Source organism: Festucalex cinctus, chromosome 19 (assembly GCF_051991245.1).
Source record: "Festucalex cinctus isolate MCC-2025b chromosome 19, RoL_Fcin_1.0, whole genome shotgun sequence".
NCBI classification, from domain to species: Eukaryota; Metazoa; Chordata; class Actinopteri; order Syngnathiformes; family Syngnathidae; genus Festucalex; species Festucalex cinctus.
The window spans coordinates 12,227,289-12,249,337 of NC_135429.1; the positions used below are offsets into that span (position 1 = coordinate 12,227,289).

General features: G+C 39.1%; 3 protein-coding genes across 3 annotated transcripts; 1 reads left to right on the top strand and 2 right to left on the bottom strand.

Annotated features, from left to right (window-relative positions):
- Positions 1-21: 21 nt before the first annotated feature.
- recql4 (RecQ helicase-like 4) lies at positions 22-11,015 on the top strand. Its single transcript, XM_077507254.1, has 26 exons — positions 22-489; positions 589-622; positions 697-806; positions 988-1,134; positions 1,204-1,334; positions 1,410-2,100; positions 2,179-2,261; positions 2,325-2,424; positions 2,939-3,104; positions 3,182-3,442; positions 3,508-3,600; positions 4,588-4,724; positions 4,852-4,935; positions 4,997-5,185; positions 5,258-5,440; positions 5,519-5,717; positions 5,885-6,078; positions 6,164-6,247; positions 7,210-7,347; positions 7,417-7,684; positions 8,828-8,957; positions 9,044-9,204; positions 9,282-9,459; positions 9,608-9,764; positions 10,463-10,571; positions 10,807-11,015. Exons 1-26 carry the CDS (start codon positions 406-408, stop codon positions 10,926-10,928), a joined length of 4,233 nt encoding a protein of 1,410 aa, XP_077363380.1. The 5' UTR covers positions 22-405; the 3' UTR covers positions 10,929-11,015.
- A 2,742-nt stretch (positions 11,016-13,757) lies between these two features.
- LOC144007528 (zinc transporter ZIP4-like) lies at positions 13,758-17,109 on the bottom strand. The gene is made up of 9 exons (XM_077507255.1): positions 16,996-17,109; positions 16,755-16,926; positions 16,335-16,507; positions 15,926-16,096; positions 15,014-15,118; positions 14,887-14,944; positions 14,567-14,719; positions 14,288-14,475; positions 13,758-14,079 (listed from the first exon to the last, which is right to left on the bottom strand). Exons 1-9 carry the CDS (start codon positions 17,107-17,109, stop codon positions 13,951-13,953), a joined length of 1,263 nt encoding a protein of 420 aa, XP_077363381.1. The 3' UTR covers positions 13,758-13,950.
- A 36-nt stretch (positions 17,110-17,145) lies between these two features.
- Positions 17,146-21,384, bottom strand: LOC144007756 (zinc transporter ZIP4-like). Its single transcript, XM_077507621.1, has 3 exons — positions 20,509-21,384; positions 18,839-19,198; positions 17,146-17,388 (listed from the first exon to the last, which is right to left on the bottom strand). Exons 1-3 carry the CDS (start codon positions 20,728-20,730, stop codon positions 17,146-17,148), a joined length of 825 nt encoding a protein of 274 aa, XP_077363747.1. The 5' UTR covers positions 20,731-21,384.
- Between the last annotated feature and the right edge of the window lie 665 nt (positions 21,385-22,049).

The window sequence follows — 22,049 nt, forward strand, 5'->3', positions numbered from 1 at the left end:
ATCCGCCTCACCAGTGCCACGTCCATCGCCAACACAAATTTTTCCAGCCCTCTCAACGTCTTAACAGCTTTTTTACCATAATGACAGTACAGGGTGTCCCCAAATTCTACATCGATTCAAAAATTATATGCCTTAGACTAAGATAAATTATACATTTTAATTAGAAAATAATTTTCAAGAAAGAGGGATGTACTCAAAAACCTGGCAACACGAGCTAACATTTTCCGGCGCGGGAAAATCGTGACAAACACGGAAGTACTTTGCCTGCTAGCTTGATTACATCTTGTTATACGATACTTCCACGCGTTTCCCATCACAAACTATTGTCTTCTAAACAATCTTAAACTTCGCTGAACATGTCCCAAAGTCCATCTGGTAGTTCAGACTCAAATTTATGGTTCTGTTATGGATCGCTACAACGAGGTGAAACTGTTGCTGAAAAGGTGGGAGCAGGGCTTTGTCAAGGAGCACAAGAGGAAGCCCGTCAAGGTACACAACTAGTTTAGTGTATTAATCGTTTTATGTGTACCTGCATTGCTGTTTTATTGGTACAATTAAATCAATTCTCACTATACACAAAATATTCAGGAGGACGTTGATGAAGCTTCAGATGAGACGAGGAGTAAGTGCATCCATACTTGTCTGTTTTGGTTTAGTTGTGAAAATAATTGCATTTAATATGTTGCCCTTCTTCAGATTTATACAAAGAGTACCATAGTTTGAAATTGGCCAAAGAGAAAAGCAGCAGTGGTAGTAACGATGCAACCAGTAACAAGACTGAACAGTCTGGAACTGCACCTCAAAAGGTAATACTGTGATAATCCTAATGTATAAATAGCCCCAATGTATGTTTGTTATTAAGTGGTTCACAAACACAAACCACCTAGAAAGAAACATTAAGTATTATTTATTATAATAAAACTAAATGTGTGACAATAATACTGTATGTCAACATGAGCAATGGGTTGCCCTAATTGTGCTGATCAGGACTGCTGGGGTTCCCATCTGAATCGAAGTGCGTTACCAGCGTCTTCAAGCAGCCCCCTTAGCGCCCTGGATAGAGACTCGCTGAAGGCCTCAGCACAGTATTATGGCTTCAAGCTAAAGAATAACCTGGCGACACTGACTCACAAGGTAGTTCAAGAACAAATCCGAGATTGTGTGTTTGATTGCGTTGTTAATATGTGCTTGTTGTCGTTACAGGAGAAACCTCTCTCGTTGAAAAAAGGTAGACGTGTGCCTGTAAACTCCTTAACAAAAGATGTCCAAAGTGTACAGAAGAATAACACTGTCGCCACATCCACTGATGTAGAATCTGCCCACTTTTCACCAAGGTGAAAGACTTTTGTTTTTTGTTTTTGTTTTTTTACTTGTTCTCAATTTTAACAAATAGGGCAACCATTTTTCAGACAGGTGAAGCCGAGCCTGGGAGCCGTGGTCTCCAATAAACTCCATCCGGTGGACCTTGAAGAACCTCTTGAGCCATTTACGCCCATTCCAGAACCGTCCAAAGATTCTGTTAGTTCTTTTAGGACTCAGGTGTCTCCTATCTCCAGTGGAGATGTAGAAAAGGACTTGGTGGTTTCACGTGGCGGTTTTGCAACCACAAGTCTAGGAGGGCTTCGAATAACCACCACCACTGGAAGGCCTTCTCCCGCCAACCGGCTGAGCTCCGTGGACAGAAAGTGGCTGGAGAGATGTCAGGTTTTTGGCGAGCTGGGAGCCGAAGAGAAGCCTGGGGCAGGAAACCAGGAGGGATGTCAGCCAAACGGGAAAGACGGGGAGAAACAAGCAGACGAGAAAAACACTGTGACCAACACTCCAGTAAATCCCACTCCACAAAAGAAGACCGAAGACTTGGCGCCACCAAAAGAGGCCAGTGAGAGCCCTTTAAAGATGAGTGTGAAGAAGAGACAGCGAGGAGAGGAGACAGAGGAAGGAGGAGCGCAGAAAAGGAGGAAGAGGAAGAAGAATGAGGATGGAGACATGAAAAAGAACGAGGAAAAAGATGATGGAGACGGAAAGAAGAAAATAGGGAGGAAGAAGAGAAAAGAGGATGCCGAGGTGGAGGAAGACAAAGCGACTAAGGCGCCAAAGAAGGTAGTTGGTCAATATGTAAACAAACTGTTAATTTCCAAACTTTCAACATACCTAATAGCTATTATAACTACTGTCAAGGTTCTTCAAGAGAACCTACTTGGAGAAATCGAGGACGACTTTGGCACCAGGAGATCATATCATGTGCAGCCAACCCGAGCCAGGTAAGACATTATCACGTCCTCTAAATCCAAAGACCAAATTCTTTTGTTTTGTCTTTTTTTCAGAGCCTCCAAAGTTACAGAGGGCAACTTTGTGAAGATCAATCTGAAGAAGAAATCTCACGTCAAAGGATACGCACTGAGAGGAATGGCTTTGCGTAAACAAGTATGTACATTATATCAAAATAGAAAAATATCAAAACAATTAACTCATTCATCCCAGCCATTTACACTTTCACTTTGCTCCCATAAATATGAGAATAAGTTTAATTGATATTCATATTCCTGGTGAAAACACTGTCAAAAAGAGCTTGTTGCAACATGGCCCTGGCTGATCTCTTATACTCTGCTGCCACCTGATGGCCATTTTTTGGAGTAACTACCGTTGCTTGAAGCCACCTCTTCATGTCAAGAACCTGCATCAAAGCCTTATGTATGCTCTTGCATAAAAAAGCAAAACATAAACGTATAAATACGTTTTTAGGAGTGAAGAACAAAGTATTAAAAACGTATTTACACATTTTTGGTTTTGAATGATTTAAAGGAGGCAAAAATCCAATCACAACCCCTTTGTGGTGGCGTCACACAAAACACATACGGAAAAATGTAAAGAAAAGCAGAGAAATAGTGTATTTCTACTCGATCAGCTGAGTCATGCCTATTTCTGTAAAATACATTAGATGTACATGCAGAAGTTCCAGCTGAAAGGAGAACGTTTCGGCGGCGCTGGTGGGTTTTTCGGGAGAGGCCGGCGAGGCGGTTTCCGCGGTGGTCATAGCCGCCAGGGCGACACCTGCTTCAAATGCGGCGGAACGGGACACTGGGCCGTCCACTGCAAGGGGCCAGGTAGTGTGGAGCTCTAATGTAATGATAACATACACTTTTGGTTTTGTTGATACCAAGCTTCCGTTTTTGCTTTGCAGCGCCACCGCCTTCTGTTCGTGAGGAGCAGCCCGCCGAGGAAGAGGAGCACTTCGAGCTGCCCACCCTGGAGGAGGTTGCCAGGGCGACAGGAACGCTGCAACCACAGCCGCAGGTTCCCGGTTTCAAAGAAGAAGAAGAAGAAGAGAACACCAGCACAGACGAAGCCCTGCTCAACGTGATTCGTCCCGATTACGAGCGTCCGGCACCTCCGCCGCCCGTCGAGCCGCTTTACAGCCTCACCGATGATGGCAAAGTTCAGGGTAATGAAATTGACATTTGACTGTATTGATTATTGTAAAACAGTAACACAAGTTTGTGTGTTCAGGGACGCCAGATGACGTCTTCGCCGCTCTCCGAGAACTCGGCTACAGCTCGTTCAGGGCGGGGCAGGAGGAAGCCATCATGAGGATCTTGTCAGGTACATAAAGTCGTAATGTTACAACATCACCACAAGTCCTGCAAGATACATATATCAGATATATATCTTTGTACAAAAATCATGTCAGACTTTTTTTTTTTTTTTTTTTTTTTAAACCATGTCTGACCGAGGGTAACTCGAGGAAAAATGTGAATGATAAATGGTAAACTAAAACAAAACAAAACAAAAAAACAAAAAAAGACAAAGGAGAGGGTCTGGCTGCTCAGTACAATGAGTAATATAATTAATAATCTAATTATTCATTTTTAGTAATTTGATTTTATTATTATTTATAGAATTGAATAATGGGTTTTATTATTTAAAATAATAAAGCATTTTGAGAAAAGTAGCAGTTTTACAGCTATATTTTAACATTGTATTAAATTATTAGTTAATTTATATCAATAAAAAAGTAGTAAATTAATTTTACATATGTTTAACATTTTTTTAAATCTATTTTTATTTAACTTATTGGTTATTTAAATAATTGTGTAAATAAAACTTTTTTTTTTTTTTTTTTTTTTTAAGATCCCTTTAGCATTCTTAAGACTAAATACCGGTAACTGGATATATATATATATATATATATATATATATATACACATATATATATATATACACATATATATATATACACATATATATATACACACATATATATATATATATATATATATATATATATATATATATATATATATATATATATATATATATATATATATATTATTATTATTTTTTTTTAAATAGCATAACATTACATCCAGTATTTTTTTACCATACAATTTAACATTGCATTCATAATTTATTAAATAATCGGTTAATTAATTATACGATAAAAATACAACTTAAAAAAATGAGAACGAATATTATTTTATTTATTTATTTGTTTATTTATTTGCTTCATCTGTCAATTTTTAAAATCAAATATGGCCAAGGTTTGCCCACGACGATATACTGTGCTTCATGTTACTTGTGTGTGCACAGGTCTCTCCACTTTGGTGGTGTTGTCGACGGGGATGGGGAAGTCGCTTTGCTATCAGCTGCCGGCTTACTTATACGCCAAGCGGTCCAATTGCATCACTTTGGTCATCTCCCCTCTCGTCTCGCTCATGGATGACCAGGTGCCGCACCGTTAGCAAGAAAATTTTAGTGACTACACGACAGACCATTTTTTCTCGATGTCCCAGAACTTTTAGAAACCTTTTCAGACAACAAACTAAAAACCTGTCATGAAACGTGTTTGTATAGCTGTCTGGCATTCCATCCAACCTGAAAGCAGCCTGCATCCACTCCAACATGACAATGAAACAGCGAGAAGCTGCCATACAAAAGGTAACAGGCAGCAAATTTTGCAACCGCGGTGTATTTGGATTACCAAGTATTTCGACATCAGGTGAAGGCGGGTTTGGTGTGCGTGCTGCTTCTCTCCCCCGAAGCGCTGGTTGGCGGCGGTGGCGCCAGTTCGGGCTGCCTTCCCTCGGCGCAGGAGCTTCCCCCCGTGGCCTTCGCGTGCATCGACGAAGCCCACTGCGTGTCGGAATGGTCGCACAACTTCCGGCCGTGCTACCTCAGACTTTGCAAGGTGAAGGATCGTTTTTGTTGTTTCTTGTTTATGGACACCATTTGAAGATCAAGTGACCATTCGTTTTTGTAGGTATTGAGGGAGCGCTTGGGCGTGCGATGCATGCTCGGGCTCACAGCCACGGCCACGTTGTCGACGGCTCTGGACATCGCCCAACACTTGGACATCCACGACCAGCATGGCATCGGGGTCCGATCTGCCGCCGTGCCCGCCAACCTGCACCTTTCCGTGTCCATGGACCGAGAGAAAGATCAAGTACGACCGATCGGGTTTTCTCCTTCAGTGTTGATTTGCAACACTTTTTCTTTGTCTTTTTTGTTTGTTTTTTTCTAGGCGCTGGTGTCCTTATTGAAAGGCGATCGTTTCGGCTGCCTGGACTCGGTCATCGTTTACTGCACCAGGAGGGAGGAGACGGCCCGTGTGGCTGCACTGCTGAGGACCTGCCTGCAGGGGGTGCTATTGAAAGAGAATAAACATATCAGCAACAGCCAAGCGGAAGTCAACCCAGTGGGACAAAAGAAGAAAGAACTTGGTGAGGAGTTAAGTACCTTAAGTACCCTCTGTTGTTTACTCCCAAGTACTAGTAATATTTTTGCCTCATTTCCTGACTAATTTGGCAGCCATTTTGTGCAGCGAACTGAATTGGGGGGGGGGCAGTTTAGTTTCAACTTCCGGTCTGCCTTGTTTTTATTTTTCCAGCAAGGAAGAAGATCCGTAAACCTCTGAAGTGGCAGGCCGAGTCTTACCATGCCGGCCTCTCGGGGTCGGAACGCCGCCGGGTCCAGAACAACTTCATGTGCGGCGAGCTCCGGATCGTGGTAGCCACCGTGGCGTTTGGAATGGGCCTGGACAAATCTGACGTGCGTGGCATCATTCATTACAACATGCCGAAGGTGTGCAGAAGACTTCCCACGCAGGAGTTTGACAAAGTACAAGGCGTGTGAACTGTACCTAATAAGCATGGCATTATTCCATCAGAGCTTCGAGAGTTACGTCCAAGAAATCGGGAGAGCGGGACGAGACGGAGAACCGGCCCACTGTCACCTCTTCCTTGATCCTGAAGTAAGGCTGCAATTGTCATTTTAAAATGACATACCACATTATTAGGTAGACCTACACACACATTCAATTAATAATGCAGCTTTTAATTCATACTGTTTGAAAGATTGCATTTATCAGATGTTTATTAATGTGGTTATTATTACTATTGGTTGCTGTAGTTAATACCAATATGAAAGACTTAGTATAGCAATAAATAGTAATTAAAATATATATTATCCATCCATCGATGATTTCCCGAACTGCATATTCCTCACAAAGGTCGCGGGGTGTATCTATATTATATATTTTTTAAATTAATTTTATTCGTGAAATTACTATTTTTATATATAATTTTATTGTCTTGTTTTACTTTGTAATATTTATATAATGATTTTAATTACTTTATTTTAATTTGTTTTATCATGTCGAATTTTATAATAAGTTTTTATTTTTTAAATTTTACCAGCTTGTATTTAGTAATTTTCTTAGGTTTTTTTTTTTTTTTTTTAATGTTTCTTCTATGTAATTTTATGGTTTTTAAATATTTTTTTACTTTAACTTTCTTTCTTTTTTCTCTCATTTCTTTTATCATATTAGTTGTTCATTTTTTTCAACTTTTATTCTGTCATTTATTCATTGAAATATTAAAAAGACATTTTATCTATGTCTTTTAAAGTTGTAGCACATTTTATTTTACTTTATTTATTTATTTTTTTATTTAAAAATTATTACTAATTTAGGGCAAATATTAAAAAAAATATATATTTATATATTAGATAAAATGTACAAAACTAAAGTAAAATATATTTAAATACTGTTCTTTAATATTTGTAATGTTACTTTATTTAATTTTTGTTTTTTTTAATTATATTTAATATTGTTGTTCGTTTAGTAGTTTCTGCGTTTTTATATTAAATTAGTCATTAATATTCATTATATCTAATGGATGGATGTGTAATCATTCACTCTTTACGTACGTGCAGGGTATGGACCTCCATGAGCTACGACGTCACATCTATTCCGACACAGTCGACTATTACACGGTGAAGCGGCTGGTCCAGAAAGTCTTCCCGCCGTGCAAATGCAAACAAATCCACCAGAAACAACAGCAACGAATCCAGGTAAATTTTTGGCTTTTTGTGTGGATTGCCATGACGACACACATCATACCCGATGCTTCTTGTGTCAAGGAGGACGTCGGTGATGCTGAGCTTTTGGAGATGATAGAGATGTGCGATCAGGACAGTGGTGGTGACGCACCTGCCCAGCAGGAAACGGTGCATTCCGCAGATCATAAACCGGACGATTCAGACACCTCAAAAAAACTCAAGATGGAGGTTGCGGATGACCAGAAAATAGAACGCTCCTTTGAGTGGCCTGTCGAACGACTTTGTCACACTCACGAGAGAGCCGTCCCCATCCAGGAAACGGTAGAGAGTCTGGACATCACAGAAGAAGGTAAGTGCACACTCATGTGCATTTTACTGCCCATTTAGGCAACATATTATGGTACTTTGATCTCCTGCTGATTGCTATCATGTCGAGAACTTTTTTGTATGTCTCAATTGCTTATTGATGATGTATTGATTACTCAACACATCCTTTTACTCCGTATCAAGTCATTCTACAAAAAAAAAAAAAAAAAAATTGGGCCTGAATTATTTATGCCTTCTGCAAGTTGCTGCCAAGAGATCCATTTTACAAAATGTACTACTTTTTATTCTTGTCCTGATTCCTTTAGCAACCTAGTTGCATCTGAATTACTTGGACTTTCTATTGATTTCTACGAAGCATTTGATTGACATACTAAACTTGGGGTACACATTTGCAAAAAATATATATATTTTTTCATACCCTGCCAAGTATTGAAATTAAATTTGTGCCCTCTATTTCTTCAAAATGTAGTCACTATGCAAAATAACGTACTTTATTCTGATGGCAGCCTGTTTAGGCAGCAAGCTAGTTAGGGCTAAATTACTTGCGCTGTCTAATGGTTGCTGCGAAGGCACGAAGTTTATATTGCCTCTATTGCTTCAATATGTACAGACGACACAACATAATGTACTTTTTATAATTGCCTTGATTGCTTTTGCCGCCCGTTTGGGCAGGAAATGAGTTAGGCCTGAATAACTTGTGATTTTTGCAGGTTACTTCTAGATACAAAGCTCCATTTTACTTATTTTTTTATTTTTTTTTATTTATTTTTTTTTTATAATATAATTGCCTTTATTGTTTCTGCAGCCCGTTTAGGCAGGAAATGAGTTAGGCCTGAATAACTTGTGACTTTGGCAGGTTATTTTTTTGCAGGTTAGGTTTTGCATCTGCTGCTTTAGGATCTATTATTAGCTACAAAAAAAAATGCAATTTTACTGCAGTCTCAATTCTTTCTGCAACCTATTTAGGTAGCGAACTAGTTGAGTCTAAATTATTTGCATCTCCTGCTGGTTTTTGCCAGAGAGTGATTTTTGCAGTCATTGCTTCAAGATGTACAGTAGTGAGTAAGCTTTCACTACCCGTCACGATTTCTTCGACAGCCCGTTCAAGTAATACAGTATGTACAATGCATATATTCTTGACCTGCATGTTTTTGGTTTTTTTCAGGTATCGAGACACTGCTCTGCTATCTGGAGCTACATCCTCAGCGTTTCGTGGAGCTTCTCCACCCCACGCTGTCTGTGTGCAAAGTCAGCTGTTACGAAGGACCCAGACAGCTTCGAAAAATCACTAAAATGTAATCACCCTCCCTCCCGTCACTCAACTTTCCACTTATTCATACCTGATGGTGTCAAAAACTGAAAAACTCTTGCGGCTTTGCAGCTGCCCGCCCGTCGCCGTGGTGCTGGCCCGGAGGCGCATGGCCGGCGAGCGAGTGGAGTCGTGCGACCAGCTGGAGTTTGACGTGGTGGAGGTGGCTGACACGATGGGATGGCAGCTCCCGTTGGTCAAGAGGGGACTCAGGCAGCTGCAATGGAGCACCAGTAATTTGTGTTCTATTATTAATACGAGCGAATGTGAACGAATATCGCTTCCAACTGTACTCGCACTTTATGTGTAGCTGGTGGGCGGAGTGGCGTCCTTGTGGAATTCTCTTCCCTGTCCTTCTACTTTCGCTCCTACGGCGACCTGAGCGACGAGGAACTGGACAAGGTGTGCCGCTTCCTGCATAAGCGGGTGCAGGATCGAGAGAGGTCGCAGCTCTACCAGCTGAGCGCCTGCTTCAAGGCCTTCAAAAGGTACACACGTTTGTGTACCTGTTTGGCAGCAAGCGAGTCGGCCCGGAATGACTTAGCATGTTATAAAATCCATTTTTGACACTAATTCAAGTTTCTGCAAGTACACAACACGAAATACTTTTACTGCCTGTTTCGATTACGTCAAAAGCGTGGCCTTCAAAAGCGTGCTGTCATGCGTGGACGACTTGGACGAGGGGCGCAGTCTCCGGCTCAAGGACCTTCTGTCCGACTACTTTGATAAGCGGCGGGAAAGAGACTTCACCTTGGAACCGCTGGAAATGGAGGACAGCTTGGACCACTACAAGGTGACACAAATCACTATGCTGGTGATAAATGCTTGGTATTTTTACTATGGGTGTCAGATGATTAAAAAAAATTTATCCTAATTTATCACTTGAGTTCAATAGTTAACTCAGGATTAATGGCAAATTTTACATTTGTTCTAAATGTACAATTCAATGTTTTCATATTCTTGTTAACCAAAAAGTGGAAAACAAATGTTAAACTAATAGAAATTTGGCTGCATCTTTTAGTCATTGATACATTAATTGCAGAATAATTCATGAAATTGAGTTAAAATGAAAAAAGATGTACTACTGTAAAAAAATGAGTGTGATATTAATTTGTTGAGGTCATTTTTCTGCCACTAGATGGCATAATTGCATTTAAGACGGTGGTGACAGCTCAGTGGATTTTCTTTTTATATTAAGAGCTATCTAATCTTTAACATGAAGTAAATTTTAAAACTGTAAAATACAACTTGGCCCCAGTCTCCACAAATGTATGCATTATTATTACGTAAATTTATCACTGCAAAATTTTGACGTGGACGTGTGTACTGCGTCGCAATTGGGATTCCTCCAGTACTGGCTTTCCAAATGGAGTGGTCATTAATTGCGTGTTTAAAAAAATAAAATAAAAAAATTGTGGCGTTAAAGAAACTTTGAATTAACACACTACTTTTGACACCCCTAATTTTTATTTTAATTCCCCCCCCGTATAGCTCTTGGACTGGGAAAATCAGATCCGAGCGGACATAAGGAGCTTCCTGTCCAACAGAAGTGATGAGAAGTTCTCGGGAAGAGCAGTTGCCCGAATCCTTCATGGCATCGGTGAGACATTACCATATATAATGTAATATACATTTATTTTTAAAACAAAATTTCTTTTTTTTAAATTGAGATAATTCAACCAGTAACAAGGCTGACCAAGTTCTAACCACTAGATGGTGTCATACAGTAAGTGAGGACATGTTGCAAAAAGTGTTGTTTTGGTGGCAGCATACATGGGAAGTCAATAAATGTGAATTTCATTCAATTTAAATAGTTGAATTTCTAATATTTGTAGGGAGTCCGTGTTACCCCGCCCAAACGTACGGCAGAGACCGACGCTACTGGCGGAAGTACATCCAGTTTGACTTCAACCAGCTCATCAAGTTGGCCACTCAGGAGATCATTCAGTTTAAGTAAAATGCACCCTGTTTTTTTATTGAATTTAGACATGTCAATGTGTTTCTTTGTATATGAATAAATTATATTTTAAGGCTGCTGACGAATGCCGCTGACTTTTATTCACAAGGACATCTGATCCTGAGCAGGGCTCAGTTGCAGTGTTTTCCTTTAGTTTCCTTTTTTTAACTAATTAAAAGTTGTTTTTTCGTAACGTCGCCGACCAACGCAGCTAATTTGGTTACAAAATCTAAATCAAAGGGACAGCTGAGTCTTTTCGTCGCGTTATTTACCGCAACACTTAAAACAAGGACGAACAATGCTGTCTTTCCCAGAAATGCACCAATAGGAGGAACCTGACCAAACTCACCATCATTAACTCAGAAGGCAAATATTGACCTGCATCATAAAGCTGAGGAATGTCGTCTATTACCTCATTGTTAATGTTTATTTAACCTATTTTCTTCCTCAATTAGATTGACCTTTTTACATGCCTAAACACACCCTACGAATGTTCCACTGTTTGTTCTTCTGATCATATAAAAAGGGTGAAATTCTGTACAGGACACCATTTGGACTGAAAGGTAAAAAAATAAAAACATGTAAAAGTGATACGACTGTCAGCAGGTGCAATATTTGGGCTTATGAGCTCGGCACACTAAAGTGTTTGTTGTCATAAAAGTGAGTGCAACTCACATCTCGTCACCATCTGGATCTTGTAAAGAGTATACATTATGTGTGATGAGTTGTCACTGGACTCTGGCCCTAATGAATATGTTCACATAAGCTCTAAGAGCAGAGCAGATTAGATGAGGCTGATGATTAAAAAGAAAAAAAAAAAAAAGTCTTTAATATCAGCCAGTTTAAGGACGCAGTCTAGATATTTTTTTCTTTAAAAAACATTAAGATGAATGAGCTAGATTAATTAAAAATAAGTATAAAGAAATAAGTATGAATTATTAAGTACAGCAATTTAAAACTTGAATTCAATAATTTTAAATATAAATTATAATTGGGGAGCAGTGAGTACTGATGCCTCATTTCAAAGTATCGGTAGTCGCCATGGTGACCGATTCACTTGTGGCCATTTTACAATCACGAGCTAGAAATTTGAATAATATAAAATTGCCATTAATTTAATATAATTTTAATTTATAAAAATGCTACATTGGAATAGATTTTTTTTTTTTTTGGGTGGGGGGGGTCAGAATTTTATCTATTTAAAGTACTAGTATTTGGTACTGGTTTCTCTATTGGTGACTATTGGAGTTGAGTAATTGGACTGGTATCAGTTTGAACAAAAAAAGAATTATAATAAAGATAATTGTCTCAAATACAAATGAATTCATTGGCAAGATTACGTTACAGTGGCTGTAAAAATTCTACACTGTGAATTTTCAAATGCCATGTTTTTGTCTTTATAAGATGATAAAAAGAGAGAAGACAATGTAACATCTTTTTCCACCACTGAGTAACTATAACCTGTTCCAAAAAGAAATATTTTCCGATAGTTGCAATAAGACTAAACAACTCAGCTGAATTTATAAATTCATTGTTGACATGCTGCATGCACACTCTAAATTCAACACGTCTATGGATTTCAATAAATTAGAAGAAGAAGAAAAAAAAGTGTTTTGCAAGCATATTTATTATTCAAACTGTTCAAATATACAAAATATATGTCACGCTTTATTTACCTTCTGGAAAATTGTGTTGTCACAGTAATAAACCTAAATATATTTTTAAAAAAGTGCAAAGTTACATAACGCTTGTACATCAAGAAGAGCCTCTGCATTTTACAAACAAAATGAAGATGACTTCAGCATGCTGTCATGTGACTATGAAGTAACTTTATAAGTTCAAGTCGAGAGCATGCGTGGTCAAAGTCTCTTAATTACTTTCTTTGTTCTTTAAATCAGGAGATTGTACTCGTAATCGTCCACTTTTAAAGGGAAGTCAATCTTCAACATTTCTTTACAATAAAATGTTATATGTGACCACACTAGTTTAAAAATGATATTCTATTTATATTTGTGAAATATGAGTTATAAAGTAAAATCCAGCCATTTTGTTCTATCTCAGGGGTGGCCATTTTGTCACTTCCTTTCAACTAACTTGACATTGACAGGGCTCAGGCAACAACCAATCACAGCCCACCTTTTTTTCTGAAGCTGATCTGTGATTGGTTGTTACCTGAGACCTGAGCAACTGTGATGTCATCGTCACGGGCCAGCAATTGGCAAAATGGCCGCCTTCTGATACTGCTGTATTTTGCTGCTTAATTCATATTCCGTTAACGAAATATTACCAGAATACCATATTTAGATGGCTCCATAGAACATGTTATTGTCAAGACATATTTTGGAGGGGTGACTTCCCCTTTAACTCATTGACTTGCAGCCATTTTTACTGAAGCAACCCACTTCGCTCCCGGCTGTTTTACTGGATTTTGACTGTTTTTGCAAGTCCACAGAATATTCTGTTCTATTGCTATAAAAACATGGAACCTACCAAAAGAAAGATTAGTCTCTTCTTTCATCAGGGAAAAAAAAAGTATATTTCTATCTGTTTCCGTTTTCCAGCAATTAGCATTAGAATATAGCTAAGTTTCATCATTATTCACAAGCCTATTGAAAACACTGGCAAAAAGGGCTTGTTGCAACATGGCCCTGGCTGATCTCTTATACTCCACTTCCACCTGCTGGCCGTCTTTTGTAATAACAACCATTGCTTTAAGCGACCTCTTCATGTCAGAAGCTGTATCAAACCTGTATGCTCTAGCATAAAAAAAAACGTATAAATGCGTTTTTGGGCGTGAAAGACAAAGTATTAAAAAAATTTTTTATACATTTTTGGGTTTGAATGAGTTAAATACCACTTCCTGAAATATTTTTCTAAATATTTTATTTTGCTCATATTTGTATAAGTAAAACCATTTTAGCAAACTTTTTGGACAGGGTGTCTGCATGAATTTCTTTTTTAAAAACGCCGTAGAAAGCGACTCATCTTTGTCGTGCTAAGATCAAAACCGGGTTGAGGGCCGCTAGAAGATGATGCTCTCCTCGTAGAGGGACAGCAGCAGGAGGATGGCCCAACCCAACAGCAGGCCTACGTTCTGCAGGGCGAACATCAGCCACGGTTTCTTGGACTTGATGTGGGTCATGGTGGGCAGCTGGAGAGACCAAAAAAAAAGGTACCATTTTTATTTAATTTATTTTTTTTATTTATTTTTTTATTTTATTTTATTTTTATTTATTTATTTTTTAAGTTATTAAGGTACCAATTTTAATTGCATCAATTCATTGCCTGTTACCATCAATCCATCCAACTATTCGATCCACTTAAAGGGTTCCACTGTACAGTACTTTAGTGCCACTCACCATGTCAGCCAGGCCCACGTAGAGAAAAAGACCCGCAGTGATGGCGGCGATCCAGTGCATAGTGGCCAGGTCGGTAGCCACGCTCAACGCGATGTAGAGGCCGACGAACGACATCATGGCGCTGCCGACGTTGAGGAGAAGCGCCCGGCGCACCGACATGCCGCAGTTGAGCAAGATGGCGAAGTCGCCTGAGTGCGCAAAAGTGTTTTGGTTGGAATTTATTTCTGTGCTTCTGTAGGCGCTGCTGTTTTTCTTCGCAACAGAGTGTGTATGAGTCACCGAGCTCGTGCGGCAGCTCGTGGCAGAGGACGGCCAGCGTCGTGGCCAGTCCGGATTTCCATGAGAGCGAGAAGGCGGCGCCCATCGCCAGGCCGTCAGCGAAGTTGTGGATGCCGTCCCCGAAAGTGATCATGTAAGGCAGCAGTTGATGTTCTGCACAAAGACACTGATGATGAAATAGCTAACCAAGCGCCGGGTCCAAAATAAATTGAAATGTCATGAATCCGACCGCCACAATTTTACTTATGTTTGTAATCATGAAAAATGGCATTTAAAACATACAGTACTACAAAATTAAAGCACATCTGTGAAAATCTTACCTCTGGTTCTCTCTCTGGACATATGAAAATCTTTTTCATGCTCCTCTTCTTCTTTCACCTTGACACAGGTCATAATAATCACTCTCGCAGTAATATTAGTGCACCTCAAATGTGCGACATTTCTTACCAGGTCTGCTTTGGAAGTCGAGTGCAGTTTGTCTTTTTGTTGCCTCTCCTTTTGATACATCTCGAGAACTCGGCCATGGTCGCAGCGGTGGACTTCGGATTCATCCTTCAAGGTTCGTCACAAATGATTATGAAATGTTTTGGGGGCAAGACATTCCTGTTCAGTACATCTGCGCAATCTAATGACGTCCAATGCAAGAGCTGTCAATTCTGGAAATAACTTTATTGATTGATTGAATTTTTGTTTATTATTATTATTATTAGTAGTAGTAGTAGTAGTAGTATTATTAATTCAATCTCTGGTGTAATAACCTTATTTATGGATTGATTGAATTTTTTATTTTTTTTATTTTTATTTTTACTATTAATTCAATCTCTAATGTAATAACCATATTTATTGATTGATTGAGTTTTTATTTTATTTATTATTATTATTATTATTATTAATCCAATCTCTCGTGATTGATTTAATTTTTATATATATTTTTTATTTTTTTATTTTTTATTATCTGTTCTCGATCAATAAAGTCAAGTCTAAGTAAGTTGAGTCAAAAAGGCAGTAGAGCCATGTGACTATTCCCAGCCAATCAGTGAAAGGAAGTGAAAACGGAAAGGTTCAGACTATTGCAAAATAAGGCAATTAAAACTGAAAGAAAAGTACATTTTACTTGTATTTTGCTCGGATAACTACAATAATTATATATTTTTTAAGTCTGTAATAATAAACTTAATTAAAAAAAAAAAAAAGTCCAAAAAAAATTACAAGTGCCCCCATTTTTATTGTACTACCTTACAATGTATTAATTCCTAATATTATCAACCATAATATAATACAAATCGCCTCGATCCAGCTCTTGCATTCTCATCCAGGTGTACCTAATGAAGTGTCCAGTTCCAATTTCAATTTGCTCACCGCGTGGTGGTGATGATGTCCATGTGTGACGATGTTGAAGACTGTTTCCATCAGGTAGAAGAAGTAGATGCCGCCCATCACCACCAGCATCTTGTACAAGTAGTCCAACACCTCCGGCTCGTGCTGGTGGTGACCTCCAGCTTCTTCCGAGTGCACGTGCAGGCCCAGAAACTACACACAGTAGGACATTATTATTATTATTATTATTGTTTTATTTTTGTATTTTTTTTTTAATTTAATTTATTAGTTTTATTTTTATTATTCTTTATTATATACAGTGATGAGTATACATTGCATTTTGTGGCATTTTTTTATTCTTGGTGTGCTGTGATTTTTATTGATTTTTTTCTCCCCCTCATATCAAATATGTTGTTTGGCTCAATGCAAAGCTACTGTATAGACGGCTCACCATGGGCAGCAGATGCAGCAATGCGTCCCCCGTGAGCGAGCCCACAGCCAGGCTGATGCAGAACTGGATGCACAGTTGGAAGACGCTAGTGCACGACGTGCACAGCAGCAGCAAGATGCCCAACATGGACATCAGTGTGATGACCACGTTGGCCAGGGTTGCGTACAGGTACCCTGAACCACACACGAAAGAAGCCAAACTGTTACCACATTCACTGCCATTGACGGTTATAGACGTCAAAGTTCCATTTTAACTGGGCTGGCAGTGAATGAGTTAATAATCTACCGGAGCGCTAATAAAGTCGACATATAATCATTGACGCGCAGAAAGACGCCACACCCTAGTTTTTACGTGTTTCGGTTGGTGCTGCTTTTTTGGTTAGCAACAGCGTTCAAATGGGGCTCAACAGTGAACACTTACTCTCCGTTTTGGTGAGCTCGTCTGGTTTCGCCGGGTGCGAGCCGGCGCAGGACCCGCTCAGGATCTGCTGGACCAGCGCCGGGCTAAGCCGGGCAAGGCCAGATCGGCCCAGGTTGGAGGAGTTCACGTCCAAGCCGTGGATCACTACCAGCTCGTGCGCAGAGAAGCAGTGCTAGGAGAATCGGAGCAACGGTTCGTTTTGAAACGTTTTGTCACGTGATCTTCACTGTGACGTCGTTACCTCTTCCCAGGTGCCGTTTGTTTCTGAATGTCGGCGTCGCATGCCGTGGTCGTGATGCACATGCTCGTTCTCGTGGTTTTCCTCCAAGTTGGGTCCGACGCCGAGAGACGTCATGAGAGCATTCAGTTCTACGAGGTCCAGAAAATATGTTTATACTTTTTTTTTTTTATTATTTAATTTTAGCTTCTTTTGACTACCTTCAATGGTGAAATTCTCAGAGCCCAGTCGGTGCATGATGTCATCTAGGAAGAAGCTCTCTTCAGGGAGCGATTGGAAGCATTGGCCTCGCAAGGCGTGATACAAGACCCGACCCAGAACTGCACCCGCCGCTTGGGTCTGCTCCGCTGACGAGGCGCCGACCTCTGACATGATGTCGCTTGTTGTCATGCAGTTCTGGTTAAAGGGATACTTGACTCATTGAGACATTTTCAGCAGTAAAAAAAAGTTTATATTTTGTCCAGAATTAATGTGATAACGTCATTATTTTTCATGTGCAATTACTTTCTGTCAACTGAAGATGACATCACTTGTGCTGAGGAAGCAGGTAACGACCAATCGTGGCTCAGTTTGCTGACCAAACCCAGAAAACAGGTGAGTGGTGACTCGTCGTTAGTACTTCCTCAGCACAGGGGATTTCATCTTCAGTCGACAGTAGGGATGCATGATAATGCTATTTTCAACCGATACCGATAAACTAATAAATTAGACGTGCCGATGTCGATAACCGATAAGTAAGCCGATAATTGTTTGCAAAATGAACTTGAATACAAATATATTTTCGATTCCTACTGTCTTAAGGTGTAGAAATACATTGAAACATTGTGTAAACGTTACACGTTTCAAATCAAATTGTCAATTTTAAATTGGTCGATAATTGCTGATAATTTTCGGAGGATTTCTCTATTATCTGGTTTATCTGTATGACGTCAACTTGGTTGATAATTGCCGATAATTATTGGTGGATGTCTCTATTATCTGGTCTATCTGTTTGACGTCAAATTGGTTTAATTGTCGATAATTTTTGGCAAATTATTAAATTTTTAAATTCAATTATTAAATTCAATTCAAATTATTAAAAATTTGGCAAATAATCTGGTTTATCTGTCTGAAATAAAATTGGTCGATAATTGCTGATAATTTTTGGCAAATTTCTTTATTATCTGGTTTATCTGTCTGAAATAAAATTGATCGATAATTGCTGATAATTTTTGGCAAATTTCTTTATTATCTGGTTTATCTGTATGACGTCAAATTGGTTGATAATTGCCGATAATTATTGGTGGATGTCTCTATTATCTGGTTTATCTGTTTGATGTCAAATTGGTCGATAATTGCTGATAATTATCGGCCACCGATGTTATCGTGCATCCCGAGTCGACAGCAAGTGGAAAATGTACTTTTTAAAGGTATTTATTCTCCATGAAAAATAATGAAGTTATCAAATTAATTCTGGACAAAATATGAACTTTTTTAATGCTGCAAATTGCTCAATGAGTCAATTAAAAGATGGTCATGTCCTTTTGTTACTTCATTTAACAACAAGAAGCTCCAGGCAAAGCCCTCAGCCCGCCTTCTCATCTTTTCTGGGTAAGTCTGATTCACTTCAGTAAGGTTATCAGAAGGCGGCCATTTTGCCACTTGCTATCGAGTGACAATGATATCACAGTTGCTCAGGTCTCGGGCAGCAACCAATCACAGGTCAGCTTCAGAACACAGGTGATCTGTGATTGGTCCTTCCCTGAGCAACTGTGACAGCAAGTGGCAAAATGGCTGCCCCGTGAGATGGATAAAAGTTTCTTTCAGGTTGACTTCCCCATTAAGCAAATATTTTTTCCTCACTGACCTCAATTTCTGACGGCTCATAGTGCTTGAGAAGCTCTCTGAACACGCTTTCTAATCCACCAAGGCCCACGTGCTGATGTTCATGCCCGTGGCACGACTCGCCGTCCACCTCCTCTCCCTCATGGTGATGTTCATGGGAATTCCCGCTTGCGATTTCATGAAGGAAGCGTTCCACTTCTTCCCCCCACCTGCCCTGGCCCGCCGCGGCGCACACCTTGTCAGGAGAGGACAGGTACAGGACGCATCCGGCGGCGAGGGCGCTGAATCCCGCCGCGTCGATGGCGCGGTTTTTCACCGCTCCTGCCTGCCGGTGGTCGCTGTGATTGTGGAGTAGCTGGTGGACGGCGTTTGATAGGTTGCACTGCGGGAAAGTCAAAACATATTTGTCATCAACTGATATTAGTTGATTCAGGTTGTGCAATCCAATTCAGTTTTTTGATGACAACATGAACATGCAATTTGGCAGATAATTTGGTTTTTGTTTTGTTTTTGTTTTTTTTAGGTCAATTAACTTTTATCAATTTATTGAACCTCTCTCAATGGTTTGACACCGCAGTATTAAGTGCAGCAATCTTACATGTGAGTCACTGATTGCCCACAGGGCAGCCAATGTTTCCTTTTATTTCTGTCAGTGGACACGATCCGTCACGCTTTCCTTTTATTGCAATCACATTGACATGGAGCGAGTTCAAGGACTTCTCACGCTGATAATGACACTTAAGCCTCATTGACCTCATGCTCACTAAAGTTTAACTCTAATTCCATAGAAAGTAAGGTATTTTATTAGGGTGGGAAAGCTACACTCCGTGAACCACATAAGACCCTGTGAGACCATTTAGTCCCACCATGTATTTTTTTGAAAACTAATAAAACATCAAAGTAATCCAAACTTCAACAAATACTGTAATATTTAAAAATTACAATTTTTAAAATAAATTACGTGTATTTTTGTCTAGGCTACATGTTTGTAGACATAGCTAAGGTATAATACACGTAATTTAGCACAAATAATTATCTTATTGTGTCACTACGATCATATACATTAAGTTATTTTGTTACTTTAGTAACAATACATTAAGAAGTTTGTATAACTAGGATGTTTCCTCTTTTTTTTGTTAATTTGATATTAACAAATATTTTAGTACGACTCTGCTCAATATTATTTTGTTTCTTTAATCATTGGTACACTTAATAAATAAGGTCATATATTCTTCATGATGTTAAAGTTGCTATAATAATGAAGAAATTAATACATAATATAATATAAACATTTTTCTTTGTGCCGTGTATATATATATATATATATATATATATATATATATATATAGTTGTAAATTAAATATAGTAAAATGTCCAATGAATGTCAAAGCTAAAAATGCCGGATTAATAAATGAAATGTTTTGCTAGCAGTGACTTCAACTATATAAATAATGAAAACAAATAGTGAAGGTGCCTCCTAAGTTAAAAAAAAATGGATATATACTTTTTTTTTTTTTTCTTCGAGTATCCTTAAGCTTGGAAAAATTTAAATAAAATCAGAAAAGTTATACGTTTTTATCGCATTTTAACAGCTTTTGGACCTCGATCCCTTAGCACCGCACCTGAGGCGCGCGTAGACTTTACCCCATGCACCGCAGACGGGCGGACGACCAAAAAAAAAAAAAAAACTACCTTTCCACACGGCACTTCTTCACACTGCACACGGTTCTCCAGCGTATTAAAGAGAGCGACCAGCGACTCCTCGTCCAGAAGTAAGTGCTGCTGGCCGGGACGCACCAGGTTGACCACGGCTCCGTACGCCTCGTCAACAGCGGGACATGCCGATACTGAACCGAGCGCACACCAACTTGTCAGCGCCGAGAAAACGAGCAGCGTTTTGGTGAAACTTGTCATTTTAGCTTCTCTGTGGATTTAAAGCAACAAAATGTTAACAAGTGGCGGTTGCTGTGGTTCTGTTGGATTTCGAGACCAAACTTGAGCTCTAAAGACACTGCTGTCGGCTTTTATTCAGATTGAGGATCCACTGGATTGTGATTGGCTGACAGGTTCTAAACGTCGTCCTGTCCATAAACGCTCAAACTGTACCTACCTGAGATCCTCAACACGCATATACACAAGGCATACACAAAACCGTTTCCGTAAGAAAAAAATAAAAACACCCGAGAGAGAAACCAAACGTGGGACAGGTTGCTTGAGTTTATACAAATACACAATGTGTTTAGGTTTATACTAAATAAAATAGACCAAGATGAATAATGATGTCAAAACTTTGTCCCATCACTCGTATGACCTGTCCAACTTAATGGAAAAAAAAATAGAATAAATAAAAATAACTTAGATGTGGTTGCACAAGTGCGCACACCCTCATAACGTTTGGATATATTGTATAGCCAAATGTTCAACCTTGGTTTTATAGTACCGTGACGCATTTTTCACCATTTAGGAGATAGAAGTGTGTTTTCGCAAAATGTAGCCAGGCTTTAGAATAGATGTTTTTCTCAAAGCTTGACGATTCAGAAACGTAAACATGACGTCAGTGTGAACCAGTCAGAGCATTACGACCACTAGATGGTGCCGTTACTCTACTTGGTGACCATATGCTGTACAGTACTGTATGCAAGAACAAAAATACTGTCCATTGTCCATGTACCTGTATGTTTAAAAACAATACATTGACTTAACTTAATTGTGGGATAATCACGGTTCCTTATTCTTTTCATGAAGTCACCTGATTGCATTATTTCCTGTGGAATCTGACCCCCACTTGTGTATAATAACATAATTAAATGTTGTTGATCAAATTTGTTATTTCAGTGTGTATCAAACTGAAGGCCAAGTGCCCACTAAGCAGATCTAGGTTTAGAAAAGGTTTGGTGACACCTGTCTTATTTAATTGTGGGAATGCTTCAGCAACGGTAAATATCAACTTTTCCCCATTCATTTTCAATGGGACAGACAGTGAGCTTTTTCTAAGTATCACTTTCCACACCCACTTCCATACATATAACTTATCATCATTACCAGGTGTCTGATACTGCTTGGTGGCATAGTTGTCCAGTATCCAGGAGGTCATAATTTCATAATTTATCTCTCAATTTACTTCATAAGCATTTCACATGCATTCAAATCTTAGCATTCATTTATTAGCATTCAGCTTTCCCACACAATTTCTCCAGAAATTGCACTTAAGTCTAGTTGAAAAAAGTGTTTTG